General features: G+C 37.0%; 1 protein-coding gene across 1 annotated transcript in view; it reads right to left on the bottom strand.

Moving 5' to 3' along the window:
• CTNNAL1 (catenin alpha like 1) overlaps nt 1-17,613 on the bottom strand; it is a gene marked incomplete at its 3' end in the record, with an annotated part of 55,642 nt that overhangs the window by 13,268 nt on the left and 24,761 nt on the right. Inside the window, exons 3-9 of the mRNA XM_080339034.1 lie at nt 15,262-15,449; nt 10,983-11,102; nt 8,572-8,661; nt 8,127-8,297; nt 6,878-7,078; nt 4,887-4,973; nt 951-1,109 (exon numbers count right to left, since the gene is read on the bottom strand). Coding sequence (XP_080195160.1) covers nt 951-1,109; nt 4,887-4,973; nt 6,878-7,078; nt 8,127-8,297; nt 8,572-8,661; nt 10,983-11,102; nt 15,262-15,449 — 1,016 coding nt within the window. The remainder of the gene's footprint in view (nt 1-950; nt 1,110-4,886; nt 4,974-6,877; nt 7,079-8,126; nt 8,298-8,571; nt 8,662-10,982; nt 11,103-15,261; nt 15,450-17,613) is intronic.

Here is a 17,613-nt window from a genome sequence, read left to right on the forward strand (position 1 = left end):
GCTGGTTGTTTCTCAGGGAGCATTTACAATAAGAACAGGGCTAAATCCTGACTTGGAATGTGTAGAAAATAACCAAGAGAAATAAAAGTCTTAATAAATAAACAGAAACAAAACGATTTCAAATAGTTATGGCTGAATAAACCTGAAAGTAATCGGACACCTATGGAACTTGGAAAAACTGTAGCATGAATGACTTCATCAAAACAGCAATTAGCAACCATGTGGAAAATTCAGGCCTTCACCATCCAGGGGACTGAATTATCTTTGAGCAAATCAGCATCCAATTAATTTAGGGAAGAAATTCTGTTTCACAGTAAGCAAAATGTAGTAATCCTTTTTTTTTTTTTTTTAATAAGTTTAAGAGTCAACTTTGGGCTGAGTTCACGTGTGTGAATACTACCACACAAAACAATGAACGTATTAGTACACAAAACACACACCACTTTTCACAAAGCAGAAAAGATTTTCAGTGGCCCTCTTGACTGAGAAAAACTATACAAGATCTTCAAAATGGTTAAGTAAATTGCATTAAGAAACTTAACCTTACATTCCAGCATTCTTAAAATGTATCTTCAGATTCAGCTGTTGCTGGATGCCTACGGCTTCAAAGAAAAAGGCTATTATCTTTTCTTGGATCCAGAAACCTATTTTTTTAATTAACATTTTAGCCCAGATATACAGAAATAGATAACACAGAGTCAAACAATGAGTTTGAGTCTAGATCCAGGGGGAGAATTTGGTATGACACTACACCCCTTCTGCAGCTGTTTGCCATAGTGACATCACTAGATCAGACCATACCAGGAACAATACAAAATTCAATACTATACCAAGCAAATAAATTAAAATTACAAAAAAGCAGACCAAAGCCTTCCTAAAGAACAGATGAAGACAAATCCGGCCACTTATTTTTTAAGTGCCTTATAAAGTGAAAGTAGCTGTGAACTCACCTCAACAAGCTGTTCTTTCTGCTCTGACAGCTTGCAAGTATATTCTGCTACAGCTTCAAGATTTCCTTCTACTCCTGTGATCTTTAATGCTTTGAGGACCATGTGATCTGTATGGTATTTTAACAGATCTGCTGCCAGAGATGTTGCTGCACTATGGACCTTGAGTAGCATTAAAAGAAAAAGGAGAGATAAACCTTGGAAGGAAAAAAAATGCACCCAGTACTAAGTCACATAACCCTAAGAGACAGACTGTTTTTCCCAAGGAGCAAAAAAATTACTGCCATGAAAGATCATATACAGCCTGCATATTATCTGGGGCTTTAATTCTTCAGTTATAATTGAAAGTACAATGATGAAATCCACTGCATTAAAAAGAACAACAAAAAACTCTACCAAAAAATAAAACAAATCACAAACCACAACCAAATACAAAGAGAAACAAATGAGCAGCTGGGTAAAATCAGACCATGAAGTTATCACATTGCCTCTTTCTGATAATGTAACAGCTGGGAAAAAAACAGGTGCATCATTTTGTGGGGCACGAAGTTCAGCATAAGCACGGCACAATGGCCACTTCACTTCTTGTGAAGGAAACACATTAAAAGAATCAGACTGAAGCCACACAGCATCTGAGTTTCTAATACATTAGAAACTAAATTCTTATTAATAAATTGTATTGTCAGTGATGCAAAGGAAAACTTGCATTTATCAGCTTGTTGCAGAGCCTTAGAAAAGCAAAACCCATCTTTTCTGCAAGGAGATGGAAGCAAGAGTTGGATACCGGAGAGGTCTCAAACACTCCCTACGCTCCCAAGCAAGGAGAAGCTTCCCCTTGAAACACATCCCTAAATCCCAACACACTTTCAGACCCACAGATCTGCTGAAATTGTGCTGTGCAGGACTCTGCTAGACAACAGCTATCAGAAACTGCTGCTAGTTCTAGAGACTATCAAAGTAGGTTTACCCATGCCCTATAATTTGTCCCACTTAAAAATACAGGTAAAACCAAACCAGCAATCTCTTTTAAAGTAGTAGACCATTCTGATGCTCTGTTTTCCTTATGCTCACAAGACTGTAATATTATGCTCGCTTTGCAGGACTGCATTGAATATACAACAAACTTAGTTATTCAAGAAGAAAGTTATTTTTCAAGTTCTTATGAATGCAATGAACTTGAAATTGTGACACTGGTGGGCCTTGATTCCATAAGGAAAACAATGTTTATTATATGTTTTTTTTCCTCCTGACTTTATCTATTTCCCCACCATCCCCTGGTAGCACTTCTTGTGCAGTCCAGAATTAAGTGTGGGGGGGTTGTTTTGTTTGTTTTTATTTCTGTGCAAGAAACTTCAATTGTTGCCTCAAAACCTGCTGCTACTGTTTTTTAGAAAAAGAAAAAAAGCTATGACAACATGTAACATTATTTATATAGCACTGCTTGCACATCATTAAAAATTTGCACAAACCACTTATCTCAGAAATTAAGTCAGCTGTGAAGAAAGGATATCTGCGAGGCTTGTAATGTTGGAGTAGTAAAACTGGCAATTCTCATTAATATATAGGCTACGTAGAGATTACCTTTTCATTAGAAATTCTTTTCATCCTGATGTAAAATAGAAATTCACTTCTACTTGAAGCTGTTTCTGATCATTAGCAGGAAAATGTTCTCAAGGAAGAAACATACCTCTCGTTTCTTCCACAAAATGACAGAGAGGGGAAACAGCTATTTTTAACAAGACTGTATCGTGTTCTCAGCCACCCAGGCTCTCAAAAACATTTTAATTAGAGTCACAACACTTAAATTTCACCAAGAGAGAGCCTGGTTGCTGACTGATAGACTGCAGCACCATGAGTCAGACTGACAGGACCATCCTTCTCAGCCATGCACAGAACCCAACTCAACCCAATGACCCAACCCAATTACACAAAGAACAAGGAAAATGACATAATACTTTAAATTAGCTCTTCTAAGTAAAATTCATGCTGTAAAAAAGTCACTAAGCAAGCTTTCATACTCTGCAGGTCACCAAAGCAAGTCCTACAGAACTTAGGATTTGTTAGTTTAGAAATCCAAACCCACTCTATTTGCTCTACAATTTCTGAACCAGCGTGCTACGTTTTCACCTGCATTGCTTTTAGCATGGAGCAACATCACAGGGCACAGACAATTCACTATTTTGTATTATATGCCACTTTTGTTAGCTGGTTTACAGAAGGTAATTGTCTATTATTGTCATCTGACAGAATTCTATAACTTTGTGGTAAATGTGTAGTCTTTGTTGTACATCATTTTCATAAATAGAAACCTGTGGGCAGGACAACATGGCAAGATTTACATTTATGGAGCTGCAAGAAAACAGAGATATTAATGATTTCTTTCACATACTATATTCCAGCTGCCTCTGGCTTTATGATACTGCAATTGCATAGTCACATACTAATTTGACTGGGAACCCTTCCTCCTCATTCAGCACATGGGAGCAATGTTACTCAAAAAGGATGATCTTACAGTTAAAGCAGCTGAATGTTACTCTGGAAGAGCTCTGCTACCAACTTCCTACCTAATGGTGACTAAAGAAAAAACTCTTAAAGTACACAAATTATGTACCCTATATTTTCTGGGAGCCCAACGCACTGCCTGACAGCAGAAGCACAAAGCACTTAACTGCAACTGAAATAGGTGCAAAGCACTGTTCAAATCTTCAGGACAGCTGTAGGAATTACAATCCAGAAGATTAAAGTCTGATAAGGAGCAGCTGAGGGAACTGGGGCTGTTTAGCCTGGAGAAAAGGAGGCTGAGGCGAGACCTGATTGCTGTCTGCAACTACCTGAAAGGAGGTTGTAGCATGGAGGGGGTTGGGCTCTTCTCCCAAGTAGCAAGTGATAGGACAAGAGGAAATGGCCTCAAGTTGCCCCAGGGGAGGTTTAGATCGGATATTAGGAAAAATTTCTTCACAGAAGTGTTGCCAGGCATTGCAACAGGCTGCCCAGGGAAATGATGGAGTCACCATCCCTGGAGGGGTTTAAAAGATGTCTAGGGGCACTTAGGGACATGGTTTAGTGGTGGATTTGGCCATGCTGGGTTTGCAGTTGGACTCTATGATCTCAAACCTAAATGATTCTATGGTTTTGCCTCTATTAAAAAATACACAGCATGATTTTTGAGCGCTCGAGGTTTTCCAGTTACAGCAGCAGAGACCTCAGCCTAAGAAAGTTCACCATACTTGTCTAATATCTTTGCATGTCTCTATAGCCTAGTATTGAAACCCTCACTGTCCTCAGTTTCATTTCTCCATTTGCTTAAAGGAACAATAATATGAAGTGGTTGAGAAGACATCTGAATGCTTTGTAAGTATTTCAGAAGCTGTCAGAAACCAGTAATTCTGTACTTGGCTCAAATCTGTGGAAGAGGCAAGCCACCAATGGTATCCAATAATAGTGGGGTGAAGGACCCTACCCGGCAAGTGCAGTCCATCCCATGTACTAAGTGAGGCAGCTACCTCATATGTGTATTTCAGGTGACACCCAGCATACTTGCATTTAGGAAAAGAAAGATTTACAAGCACATACACAGCTGCCAACTGTTTAGAAAAATACCTGAGTATTTAAAACAGTGATGCATGCATCCACTATGAAAGTTTAGCCTTTTCATTTAAAGTAATGATTATATACATAGTACTTATTTCCAAACACTTGTCTTTCTTGTTGTCAAGTTAGCAAAGAGCCTATGTAGCTAACAGATTTCTGACAAATTCTAAGTAAAGACAAAGAAGATGAGTGCATACAAGCTCCCTAATGTAAATCTGATTAAGCTATTCCTGTTTATAAACAGATACTAGCTTTCTTTGGGTACAGGATCTTATTTTACAACTTCACATTGAACAAGGAAAAAAATCAAGCTTTTATTCAGTTGATGCTTGCTTAAACTAGACTCACCTGTCTTTTAAGTTCATTCATGCACTGGCATGTTTTTAAAATGGCTACTTCCAAGTCTTCCATGAGATCCTTTGTCTTCTGGTTTTGCTACAAGTCAAAGAAAGCAAGCAACAGAACATTACACAAGAACTCCAGCAAATCCCACCTTCACATCATGTGCATTACTTCAAGTTGCTTTAGCAGACAGCCTTTTCTTTCTAGATGTAATGTTTTCATTTGCACATCCTGAGCATATTTTATTTAAAAAATTATTTTATAGAAACATTTATCACCAAATCAAACCTAAAAACAGTAGTGATGCAAGCTAATCGACTGCTTCTGTTCACCAGGAATTTATTTCTGAACTTCACTGAGCTTTTTTCAGGAAAACAGTTTTCTTAAGCTTTACAACTTCAAAAAATCTTCTGTCTAAACAACCTAAAGTAGAGCAACAGTTCAGGGTTTTTTAAAATATAAATATTATTTTAAAATAAAGTGGTACCTAAAATGTTATACCAACTATTCTATATTGAATTACAAAAAAGTTACTTAAAACATCTTTGTAAGACTTTAGATCATTGTCTAATTTAAACAAGTACAGCAGCTAACGACATTTTGTTGAGGTAGCTTCAAGACAGAGTTCCCACTTCTACAAACAGCACCTAGCGAGCTGGTGCTATTTTATCTGCTTATTGTGTCTTCAGTCACAGATAGGCTGGGTTATTTATTAATGAAAACACGTAATGCATAAGCATACATGTACATGCCCAAGTATTTTCATGGATCATATATATGCAAAGTCCTGTGCCAGGCTCTCATTTCTATCACTTCAAATGTAGCATGTATAATAAATTATTTAGAGGTGATCATTTTTCCGCCAATAACAGAGCTTAGAAATGCCAAAGTGTACTGGTTTTGGCTGGCAATTGATTTTCTCCATAGTATCTTGGGTTTACGATAGAAAGTGTTGATAACATGGCAATGCATTAGCTATTGCTGAGTGGTGGTTACACAGCTGCCTTCCAGGGCTAACCACAAACACCAAGCTAAACAGAGGTTTACTTTCCTTTAGTTAGGGGATTATGTGCAATTAATATTCTATATATGTGTCTTCTTTGTAAAAACAACAGTCTGTATTATGAATGTGATACATATGCTCTTCAAACTGCACTACTACATTAAGAACACCTGACTGCAGCATCTGATTCAAAGAAGGAAAAGGAACAAAAAAGCAGTGTCATAATAAACTCAGTTAAGGAAGTATTCTATACTAGTATACATCTGCCATATTTCAGAGTGTTAATGAGATTTAGTGCCATACATTTCCCCAGGAACAAGACTGAAAGCAAGTCAGCATCAGAAACAGACACTATTTTCTATCTCTGCTTTTCCTCCCCCTTTTGCATGTATCTTCTATCATCTTCAAGGAAAAATATAAGATAAATGACAGAGGGAGGCTTAATGTGTTTCTTCTCTAAAAAGGAAAATTGGATCATTTGAATCTTGTGAAAAGAACAAACAAAATTCCCTGTAAGTCTTAGTGGCTCTTTTCTCTCTTCACAATTTTTTAGAATATTTCCCTTTTCAGTGTTTAAGTGTTTTCAATATTCTGTTGAAAACAAAGAAACATAAATTGTGGTCACTGCCATGGGATCAAGACAATCGAAGTCTCTGAACTACTTAACCAAAAGATGTAAATCTTTAAGACTGTGCAATGATACTTCTATTCACCTCCTTGTTTCCACTTAGAGCTTCGTTAAAATTAGGCTACTGCCACTAGTAGCCTAATTTAGCCATCAAAGAATCAATGAAGCAATCAATACCATTGGGGCAGGGGGAGGACAGAACATATTGAAGCTGCAGAAGCACAGAACAAACTCTGGCTTCCCTCATCACCTCTCATTGTGGGGAATACAGGCAGTTCTCTCTTCCTAGACCAGAAGAAACACTGCATTAACAATTTCTTCCCAAAGTAGAGGTGAAAAGATTTACTTTGCTTAAAAAGCTCTTACAGCTTGCATCCACACTGAAACCAGCTGCTCTAGTTCCATTTTAGCCTGTTTAGACAGCTCCAAAATGTGTTCTCTGTGCTCATGACTGGTATAGGCAGAGTCTGTGAAGTCCTCCGTATGTTCCAGGATAACTTCCAACATTGTTGAAAGGTTCTCTTTTGAGAGAAAATAAAGATTCTCACGAAGACCCTCCACCTTATTCTGAAAAAGAAACACAGCAGTTCCTTCAGAGTTTGTGATTATACAGTTGTGATGCAACTGCAGAAAAGAGAGCAGATGCATCATTTTATGTTTTGTTTTTCTCTCAGTGTTTTTTTTTATTATTCACTTATTTTCAAAGTCATCCAACAACTTGCTTGTATCCAGACATCCAGTTTAGGCTCTAGGAATTTTTTTTAAATGTAATAATACCATCAGCAAATGACTGGCGACTCATCAGAAGTAACAGTAAATATGTTACTGTTCTCATGCTGTCAATTACAAACTTTTAAGTTCAGTTAAGTTTCATAAATTAATTGTGCATTCAGATTTTGTTTGATCTTTACAAGTTTTTCAACATCCATACCATCCATTTTGAGTGTTTTTCTAAAAATGTACATGTAGCAAATAGAATACTTTGAGGCACCTTGGAAAAATTTCAACCAGATTTTAAGGGGGGAAGAGAAGATAGATAAATAAATAGTAATATATATTAAAAAATAAAAGTGATAGCCTCCAAAGAAATGAGACATAGTTGTTCATTAACTGTTCTTAACTGAGTATGAAATTTAGAAAACCCTTTATCGGGAAATATAGAGTGAGCTACAAGATACAATTACAGTTCATAACATTTCCTTTGAATCACAGTTTGCTCCTTTAAATGTTAGGATTAATATTTTTGTGTGCAATGTTAAAAATATAACCTATTAGGAAGCAAAAAATCTTCAGCAACAACAATTTTAATGAAGTTCTGATTGGTATCTTGATACTTAAATTTATTCACCATTTAAGGTACCACATCCACAAAACTAATATTAGAGTTCTGAATGCATTCTGATCCAGGAGGAGATGGCAAGTATCAGAATGTGTATTTTGGCAACGATAATCAAAGTATAATAATCTCTTGTCAGATTCTCTAACATTTTAGGACTGTTATTTAAATTACACTGCTGAAAAGATGCAGCTCTACCATTTGGAATATTTTTTTTCAAAATTCTAGTCTTGAGGTAATTTATTAGGCCGTAGAAAACAACACTATCTCTATTCTTACCTTGAATTCTTTGATGCCAGAATATATGCTGATGGGAGGCATTTCATTTTCTCCATTTGGTCTAGAGTCAGTTACAATTTCTATTACCTGTTCCAAAGCTAACCTCATCCGATGAAAAACTCCATCCTTGTTTATACGAGCAGATTCACAGTCTGGATGCCTCAGACAAGTCTTTTTAAAGAAAGCAAAATAAGTATTATGAAGTACAGTGAAATGAATGCTTCCTAAAGCAAGTGTAAAAAATGCGTCAGAATATAATAATTTCTTTTTGTTAAACTGCTATTGTGTGAAGTAGAACTCATAGCATTACTCAGAATATGAAGATTTTACATCCTTCTTTAGGACGAAGTTTAAGGTGGGGCTGAGAAAGAAGAGTCAACTATCCTGCCAGATGCCATCCTCTGTGATTTACCCAAGTTGTGTAAGAATGTGCACACTCACTCACCTTTGAAGCAGTCAGGAGCATCATGGTGCACTTCTCAAGAACAGCCCTAGATGCTGCCATTCTAGCCTTTTTCTTCTCATCCTTCAAATCCTAAACATCAAAAGAAAAAATTACCTGAACATTACACAGTATCTAAAATGTTAACTGCTTGTGAGACTGCAAAACGGAAACTCTCTTGCAGATGGATGGGGTGTAAGAAAGCTTCTTTATGTCTGACAACTGCTATTTTCAGCCTAACTCATGATCTAGAACTTGGTTTTCAGACTGATTTTAATTTATGCATCTATTCTTGGCTCTATTCAATTCAGATTTCAAAGAAGGAAGGCCTCAGAAATATAGAGCATGTTATGTAAACTGTCACTAATTTTCCCATCTTTATCATAAGCATTAGTCATAAAATAGAAAAATTAGAGTAAAATAATAGCTGACTAAAGAATATTTTCTGAAATGAGGATAGGGTAAAGTAGAGACAGAGAACACCAGATTTTAGTTGTACTGCAGTGAAGGAAATATAAAATATATCTTTTGTCTACTTGAGTGTTAATATATCGCAGTATCAAAGAAAGTTTTAATAGGCTAGAAAAGCAATTCCTCTGTAGAAAGGCAGGAACTTCTCCAGAACTCTCCAGAGAGAGAAAGAGATACACCTGCAAAACTGAACGATACCCTCAGAAAAGTTCATGAAAAAGGAAAAATGTAGAGTCCAAACTGGGAGTGGGGGGACGCAAAGAAGACGACAAGACATTAATCCCTCAATATGTAGGACGGTCTAACAAGATGAAGATTTTACAAAGCTACAACTAAGATCTTTTCAGTGCTACCAAAGATAGCTGAGTGCTATTTTAGTGTTAAACAGGCAACTGAATGCGACCATCTGAAAAGGGAACAGTTTACAGAATACAGTTAATCCTGTTATAGATTGTTTCAGCAATTAAAAAAAAAAAAAAAAAGATAAATCACTGCAGCAGTCCCTTTTGACATTGCTATAAAATCTCACTTAGCAACTACAGAAAATCTTCAAGATCAAGATCACCACATTAAAAACCAAAACAAGCCCCCCTCACCCCCCAAAAAACCAAAACAACAAAAAACCCCACCACAGCTCGTTTCTGAAATTCTGACATTATATTCTGATAAATATGTCCACACTCAAGAGTTTCTGGCATACTTATTATAATTATTCTAAGGAAAAATACCTTGAGGATGTTTCCTCCCAATAAAACTAACAATTCCACAGAGCAGCCTACACACCATAAAACGAGAATATCAAGAAAGTTTTGACACAATTTAAAAAGTACTAATGAAACACTTTTTCCAAGAGTGTCAAAGTAGGCAAGGAGAGGAGAGCCAAGGACCAGTTAACGCTGAAAGCTAGAAACAGCTGAAAAGAATATCACTTACTAGTGATCACTTTTCTTTTTCCAAGGAACAACTGCTATGAATATTTCAGGGTAAAATAAAGATAATTGATTTCCAAGGAAGTATTTCCTCTAATTATATTTAGTTTTCCCAGAAGTGATTCTCTGCTACAGAGCATGTACTTAGCAAACTCAGAACACATCAACAGTGAAAGGAGTGTGGGATGTGTTTTTAGCAAAGTTCTGTAACATTTTATATGAAGGATGCTGTGCCATATCACAAAAAAATGCCTCTATATGCATGAGGTTGGCCAATTGTTTACACAAATTGAATTCTGAATTTTGCTGGATATTAAGGACTCTATATCAGACCCTGGTTCAGTTCTGAATAGATTTGATTGCCAAGGGGAAGGAACTACAGCTCACAGCAGAAGTCTTAATTTTCAATGAACCTTTTATTTACATAGAAGTAGCAGCAAAAAGCTTCCTGAGTGAATGAAAGGCTTTGAAAGAGCAATTGCATGTGAGAAGTAAAAAAACCCATTATCCCAACATAAGAAAGTTTTGACCTAACCCTAGAAAAATATTCCATAATAATAATAATAATGATGATGCAAACAAAAGCTTTATTAGGATCTAAAGATTGCATGTTTGGAGTTCTCTAAAATAATTACTCTGCTTTCAAATCCCTTCACTGTGTGCAAACATCAAATGTTCCTGTCAAGTAATAACAGACAAATTCTCTACTAGAGTAATAAGCCAGAAAAGTTAGAGCCCAAAGACGGTGACTGAAGCAAAAGGACATCTCAAAGAACATGCACCCAGGCTTCTGGAAGATACATGGATCAAACAAAGCAGTGGTATTTCTCAGGCTGAGCTTTAAAATCAAACGATGTGCTTTGAGTGGAGCAAGGAGAAAAAGTTAGGTTTCAGAGATAGGACACAACAATTGTTCTGTCAAAATTAATCATCAAAGAAGAACGCAAACAGTCCAGCGAGTCAAATGAAAATGATACCTTACAACATCTCTCACAGCTTTTTGTTAATGCTTACATTTTGCCGATCTCCAGTTAAATGGGCAAACTCTACCATTTCATTTCCAAACTGGCTGAATATTTGTACAAACTCCTGGAAACTACTGACTTTTTCTAGTTGTTCCATTGTTGCGAGAACCTGCAAGATAGAGGACAACACTGTAGATTATCAAGATGCTAAACAGAAAACATTATTACTAAACTAGGAATACTATTATTTGCAGACACTTCTAAATCACGTGGTTTAAAATTTTGTTACTATTTAAGCATTAATAACATAACAGCTGGAAATCAAGTCTAAACTAATAATCATGCTTCATTAAAAATGAGTCATTTCTTGTCAAGTCTCAAAAAACATTTTCTTCACTTTTCCCAGTACAAAGAGTAACAGCATTACAGGATTTGGTTTCCAGATTTAGGAAAAATGTTACTGTCACATTAAATTTAAAAACATAAGTACCTGAAATTAATATACAGATTATATCTCTGTGTTGTAAGTCTCAGTTTTAAAGTTCAATTTCAGATGCAGAACTTTCAAACTTTCAAACCACAGTTGCACAAAATAAAACAAAGAAGTTAGAAATTAACACATAGTTTTATACTCTAACAATATCATAACAATTTTAACTCTGAAGATTCTTATTAGCTCTATATAAAACAAAGAACAAACTGAACCCAAGTTTTATCTTGGTCTTACTCAAGATACACAAAAGCATGTGAAATCAGCATTTTTTACAACACTCAGCAGAAGTTATTATATAGCTTATAAATCACTGAAGCTATCCTGCTGGAGTCACTACAGCACAGTTTATAACAGAGATTAACATTAGGGTTTTTCAGGTTAGAGGTCTAGTTGCTAAACCCAAAACTACCCTTCAAATCCACTAAATGTCTTCAGAAATAAAGACAATCAAAGCAGTTCTTTATTGTGTTTCACACTGGAGATAAGATATCGCATGAAAATTTAACAAACTGTACTTGAAAGGGAGAAACTTCAATTTATATTTCTTTTCCTATGCCAAAAATATCTTCCCCCAACTAAAAAAAGCAGTCTGCATACCTGATTATGACAAACTACTCACTCTGCAATTCAGGAGAACCTTTCTAGAAGCATCCATTCTTTTGTAATAGAGTGGCCCCTCCATCCCAATCTACATAATGCAAATGTTCAACTGAAACCTGCGAGTGCAGTGGAACATACTGCTTTATCATGCAATACTGGACCACAGTATCAGTCTGAGCATCTCATGTTGTGCAGCCAGCTCCACCATGGCTGCAGAAACCATCATTTTTGTGATTTAGGTGTTGATGCACGAGCAAGGCTGGGGTAGAAAGGATTTGGAAGGAAGATGTGAAAATAGTACAAATGCAGAAGAAGTAGAGAACAACAGGACTGGGAAAGTAAAGATATAGAAAAGTGAATGTGGAGAAAGGAGAAAACATAAAAGTTAAGGTTCAACTTTCTCTTCTAAAAATGGATAAAAAAATAATAGCAATTATGTTCAACCATTCTTAGTTTCAGCAAGTATAGTACTACATGAGTATGGTCCTGGTTGCAAGCAACTCTGTTACAGTTACCTTAAAGCGAGTGTTGCTGTCATGACAGATCTCTTGTCAAATAAAAATTCCAGTGAAAGCACATGCATTTCCATTACAGTTAACAATTCTAGACATTCCAGGTAGAGCTGACATTCCAATAAACTAGTAATACATACAGGGAGAAGCTGTATAGACAGCTTTAGATATGCCTAAAGCTTATTCAAGAAGCTGTTAAAATGCCAAATACCTGTGATGTGTTCGTAATTTTCCATTTTAAACTTTCTTCAACGTGAAACACACAGATAGTAATTAAAATATACATTTTAAAATATAAAGTTAAAATTACGTATCAAAAAAGGCTTGAGGTTCCTCTTAATATCTAAATTAGTATCACAAAGCTACCGCAGCACTATGAATATCACCTTTCAGCCAGCAGTCGTAGGCTGACATCACTTGGGGGCATATCCATATTTTGATCCAATGTGCACAGTGCAGCAACACCCCCACTACCTGTCACTTCCCAATTCCTTGGTCTGACACTCCTAACCTGACTGATGCCAGTAAGCAGAGCGAGATGTTAAGCTCACTGATGCAGTGATTAAGTCGGATGGGCAGTGAAACAAATTTTGTAAGGTTGGAAAGACGTGGGCCTGGATGTAAGAAATGCACACAAACTAAGACCACAGGCACGGTATATATGACACAAAGGATGCAGAAGCAGGAACAGGATCAGTGGGATCATCAACCAGAGGCTGGGTTCTGGAACAGATTACCGTTCCAGAAGATCTCAATCACTTCATCAGTCTATGAGATTGGATGTCCACCCACTAAGCAGTTTCTCTGTTCTTGGTCCTTGGTTGAATTAACTACTCTTGTTTCACTCGAGGAAGATGATGATGATGATAATGAAAATTAAGGCATTCAGAAAGAGGCAGCAAACAAACTGGCATTTCAGTTTTAACACTGGGCATTCAGTCTGTAAGATGAAAATGCAGCTGGTATCTTCTGGAAAAGTGACACCCTCCAAAAAACTGCTCCAGCTGGCAGAACTGATGATACTGCTCCTGCCTTTCCATCCTCTATGCCGTGTTATACTACACTGTCTCTGAGTATTTGTGTGCAATTCTTAAGTCCCTGCCCACATCATAACTCTACCAAAATATTCCTTAGAGAAAGAACTGCTTTGCTATCCATCACACAAGTGTCTGACACACTTTTCAGGAATGTACTCTATAAATATCAAAGTACTGCCTGTATAAGATACCATCATTTGTTTAATTTGGTCTGAGAGATGCAAGTTGTTGTACTGGTAACACAAACAGAACAGACATTCTCAAGCACACGTAGCCTAGGGGTAGAAAGGAGAAAGCAATAAAACCCAAAAGACCACAAACACTGTGGTGACTATGGCAATTGGGAGTCAGACACACTTGCTCTGGAAAATCAGAGTTCATTTTAAATACCTTCAAAATTAAATCCTGTGCCTACACTTACTATATTCATATCACTGTATATATGACAATATTTTCATATTTATTTAAAACTATCATAAACCATGCCCTGCTGCTGAAAGGATATATCCCTCCTTAACCCTTTCTGCTACAAGCACTTGCGCAGTTGCTCTGTAGCCTAAATCTATGTTAACACCAGCCACTTTTAGAAAGGTAAATTAATTCAGATCACTGCATGGCTGCAGGCAAGGGCAGAATAAAAGCTCAAAAAAGGCAGCAAAAGGTATTAAATGTACCATTCTGATCCTCAGTACAAGAGAAGACCAAGGCTCCAAGTGACTTCAGCAAACTAATATTAATAAAACTGCTGCCACCTTCACCAAGCACTGGGAGAACAGCACTAAGACCACAAATGAGCGCTGCTAAGTCTAAAGCCGGACTGAAGCAGGTATTGCCATAGTTTTTGAATCCTAGACTCAACTAAGTGCCTTGGATCTCAAATTTGCAAAAGAGAGACCAGCATGTCTGGAAAGCAAAGGAAGAAAGAAACTATGAGGAGTCAAGAGAGGAAAGACGGGCTCCGCTCTGGATTATGAGTTGAAAATTAATGGAAAAACCCAGGTCCCATCAGGCTCTCATTTTTCAAACATGAGGTTTTTCTAATTTTGTTCTAGCACATCACGGGAGAAGAAAAAAGAAAGAATATCCTACAGCCAAGACACTGCAGTACATCTGAGGTTAAATGTGTCTTCATACATTATTTAAATCAACTAAGTAGTTTCAAAAGTAGTTTCAAACTAAGTTTCAAGACATAAGTTAAACTGCACAAAAAACTTTCAATCTGTAAGCCTCACATCACTAGCACAGACTTTTATCAGCGTTCCCCACAGCTTTTTGCCTTAGACACATTCATAATGTGCTCCTTGTCTTGATCTTGGCAATACAAACATCCTGTCCTTAGCAAGTGGAAGCTTTTATTGTCCATTTTACTGACAGACACACTTTCCACCTTGCAGCAAACTTAAATAAGCAGTAACACAGCATCTTCTCCAGCATACTACATCAACAGAGCAATACAGGTCACTTAAAATGTAGAAAGTGACTGAAAATGTTTATTTTATTCTCCTTGATTTACACCTATCCCCTTTCAGCTATCTGATAGGTGAACATGTGCAAGACATTCATTTTTAGCTCTTTATTTTGTACTTTCCCAAGAGATACAATGAAAATACCACTTAATTTGGAAACACTCTTTTGCATTTACTCCAGGTATCAGTTAGGCAAAACAAAAAAAGGAGCTACAAATACCTTGTTTCTGGAAGTTATAATTTGCTTAATAACAATTCTGTCTGCTAACACCAGGACCTTTGTGACCGAAGAAAGCAACAGCCTTGCAGCTTTTACCACACCCGTTTTGTCAGTAAAGATTGTTATGTGGCTGTCAGATTCCGGATGATCTAAGCTTGCCACGTCCGTAAGCTGTGCAATTGTTTCACCTAGAAGCAAAAACCAAATAATTAACGTTTCAGACTTACAAAGAAATATACTGGGCCATTAAGCATTCTTAACTTTTACCTTTGAGGAACAAAACCAACTACCTACAACTCTTTTTTATTTCACTTCACTTCCTTCTACTGACTGTTGGTGGCACCCTCTCCATATTTAAACCTGAACTGTTATTCAGTAATGCCTTGTTCTTTCATCTGTAACACAGACTAGTTTTCTTACAGTAGTCTACAGATGTGTCAGGTGGAGGGGATGAAGCTGCGGAGTATGGAGGGAGAAAATGTTCATGGGAAATATTTTTCCAGTTTTAATAGCAAAAAGTCAAATCAGTGACGACACTTGCAGCATCAACCAACCCACTGAAAGAGCGGGATGAAGCAAGGAAGAAAGAACTACAAGTTCCCCTCCACCTTCCAAATTTCAGTCAGTATTTGCATAACTTATGGATTTTGTATTCCTGCAGAAGTCTTCAGGGATGAAGAATAAACAGACTTTAAAAAATAACTTTATAACTTATAGGACTGAAGCATTATAGTGAAAATATTGCATTTTATGTTCAAAGGAGTAACACAAAATAGTATGTTGTCAGAAAGAGGAGGGAAAAAGTGGCAAAGAAGCACTAATTTTCAGTTCATAAGCAGCTTTTTATTCAACTAGCATTTAATACGATCATAGTTAAGTAGGACTGTTTGACCACTTCTATTTTTTATGTGGTAACAAATTCTACAATCCAATGCAGCCAATGGGTCTCCTTATCTGAGAAAAATCACAGGCCTCTATTCAATTAAAATTTCTGGGGTACCCTAGATAATAGTGCAATAGAGGAAAGGCATAGAGCAGTTTCCTATTTCAGAACCACAGAAGGACCACTGTGAGACTGAACTCAGGCAAGCTCTGAGACATGCTTTTTGTTAGCATGCAAGGCAAGATGTTCAACCTGCAACTAACCTGCAGATTATCCTTGAAGATAAAATCTAAGACATTTGATTGAGTCCTCTATGACTCATCTTCAAAACCTCAACTAAGGTAATTCACCTAAGCAGACAAGATACTCACTTCAAAAGCCTGATAAAGCCAGAGGTCCCATATGAAGAACCTGAGGGTGCATTATTCGTCTGGAAATACCACACACAAACACTATAGAACAAGGAAGGCCTGACAGTGTTTATGTATAGATTTGTCTCCTCCCAATAACTGTAAACCCTTGAGATCCTAAATTGCCTGAATAAGTTTTGCATTACGACAAAGAACTTCCAGTTATTTTGCTAGGATCGGGCCAGGTTATAGAAGTAAAGGTACAATAATCAGAGGGTCTCTGTATTCTAAGTATGCAAATATGATTAACAGAGTACAATCTGAAATGGTGAGTTCCATACAGCTGAAGTGCCTGAAAATGAAGCAAGAAGAACTATAGAAGTACGGCTATTATGCAAACAGCTAGAGCAGCCAAGTGAATAATAGTGAAGTTGTAAGACAAGTCTCCAGCCAGGCAAGGAGATCATTTAATAGCAAAACAGATTGGCCATTGCCTTCTCCACAGTCAAATTCATTTCAATTCAGGTCAATTTCCAGTTGGAATTGTTCAACTTTGTCAGCAGATTCACCCAAATCTCTTCATTTGACCTCAAAATGTATGTGACCACATAAAATGCTGTAAAAACACACAGCGAACAATTAAAATGGACAAAAAGTTCTTTTGGTAACCAAGGAAGGATGCACAACGTCATTATCCCATTTCTTATGCTGTGGGATTCACCTTCTTGAAGCTGAATTATCAAGTCACAGGTGAAGCACCTAATAATACAAAGAGTAATCAGAGAACACAGAAATAGCTGCAATATCTGCCTGTCAAAAGCACCAGACAGCCCTAGAAACTTGAGACTTCTGACAAAAGAACAAAGCCTTCCTTCTCTGCCTGCAGATCTGAAACTACAGGAGGGGGAATGGTGCCCTGGGAGTAAGCTATGAGGATCAAGACCTGGTAGGGTAAAAAGACTGAACTAGGGAATATTTAAGCCAGCTGGGCATACACAAGTCCATGGGACACATCTGGGAGTGTCAAAGGAGCAGTTCGGTGTCACTATAATTCTGCTATCGTGTCTGAGAGATAGTAACAATTGTGAGAGGTCTCCAATGAGAGAAAGGCAACTGTCA

This window comes from Nesoenas mayeri (assembly GCF_963082525.1).
Source record: "Nesoenas mayeri genome assembly, chromosome: 2".
Classification (NCBI taxonomy): domain Eukaryota; kingdom Metazoa; phylum Chordata; class Aves; order Columbiformes; family Columbidae; genus Nesoenas; species Nesoenas mayeri.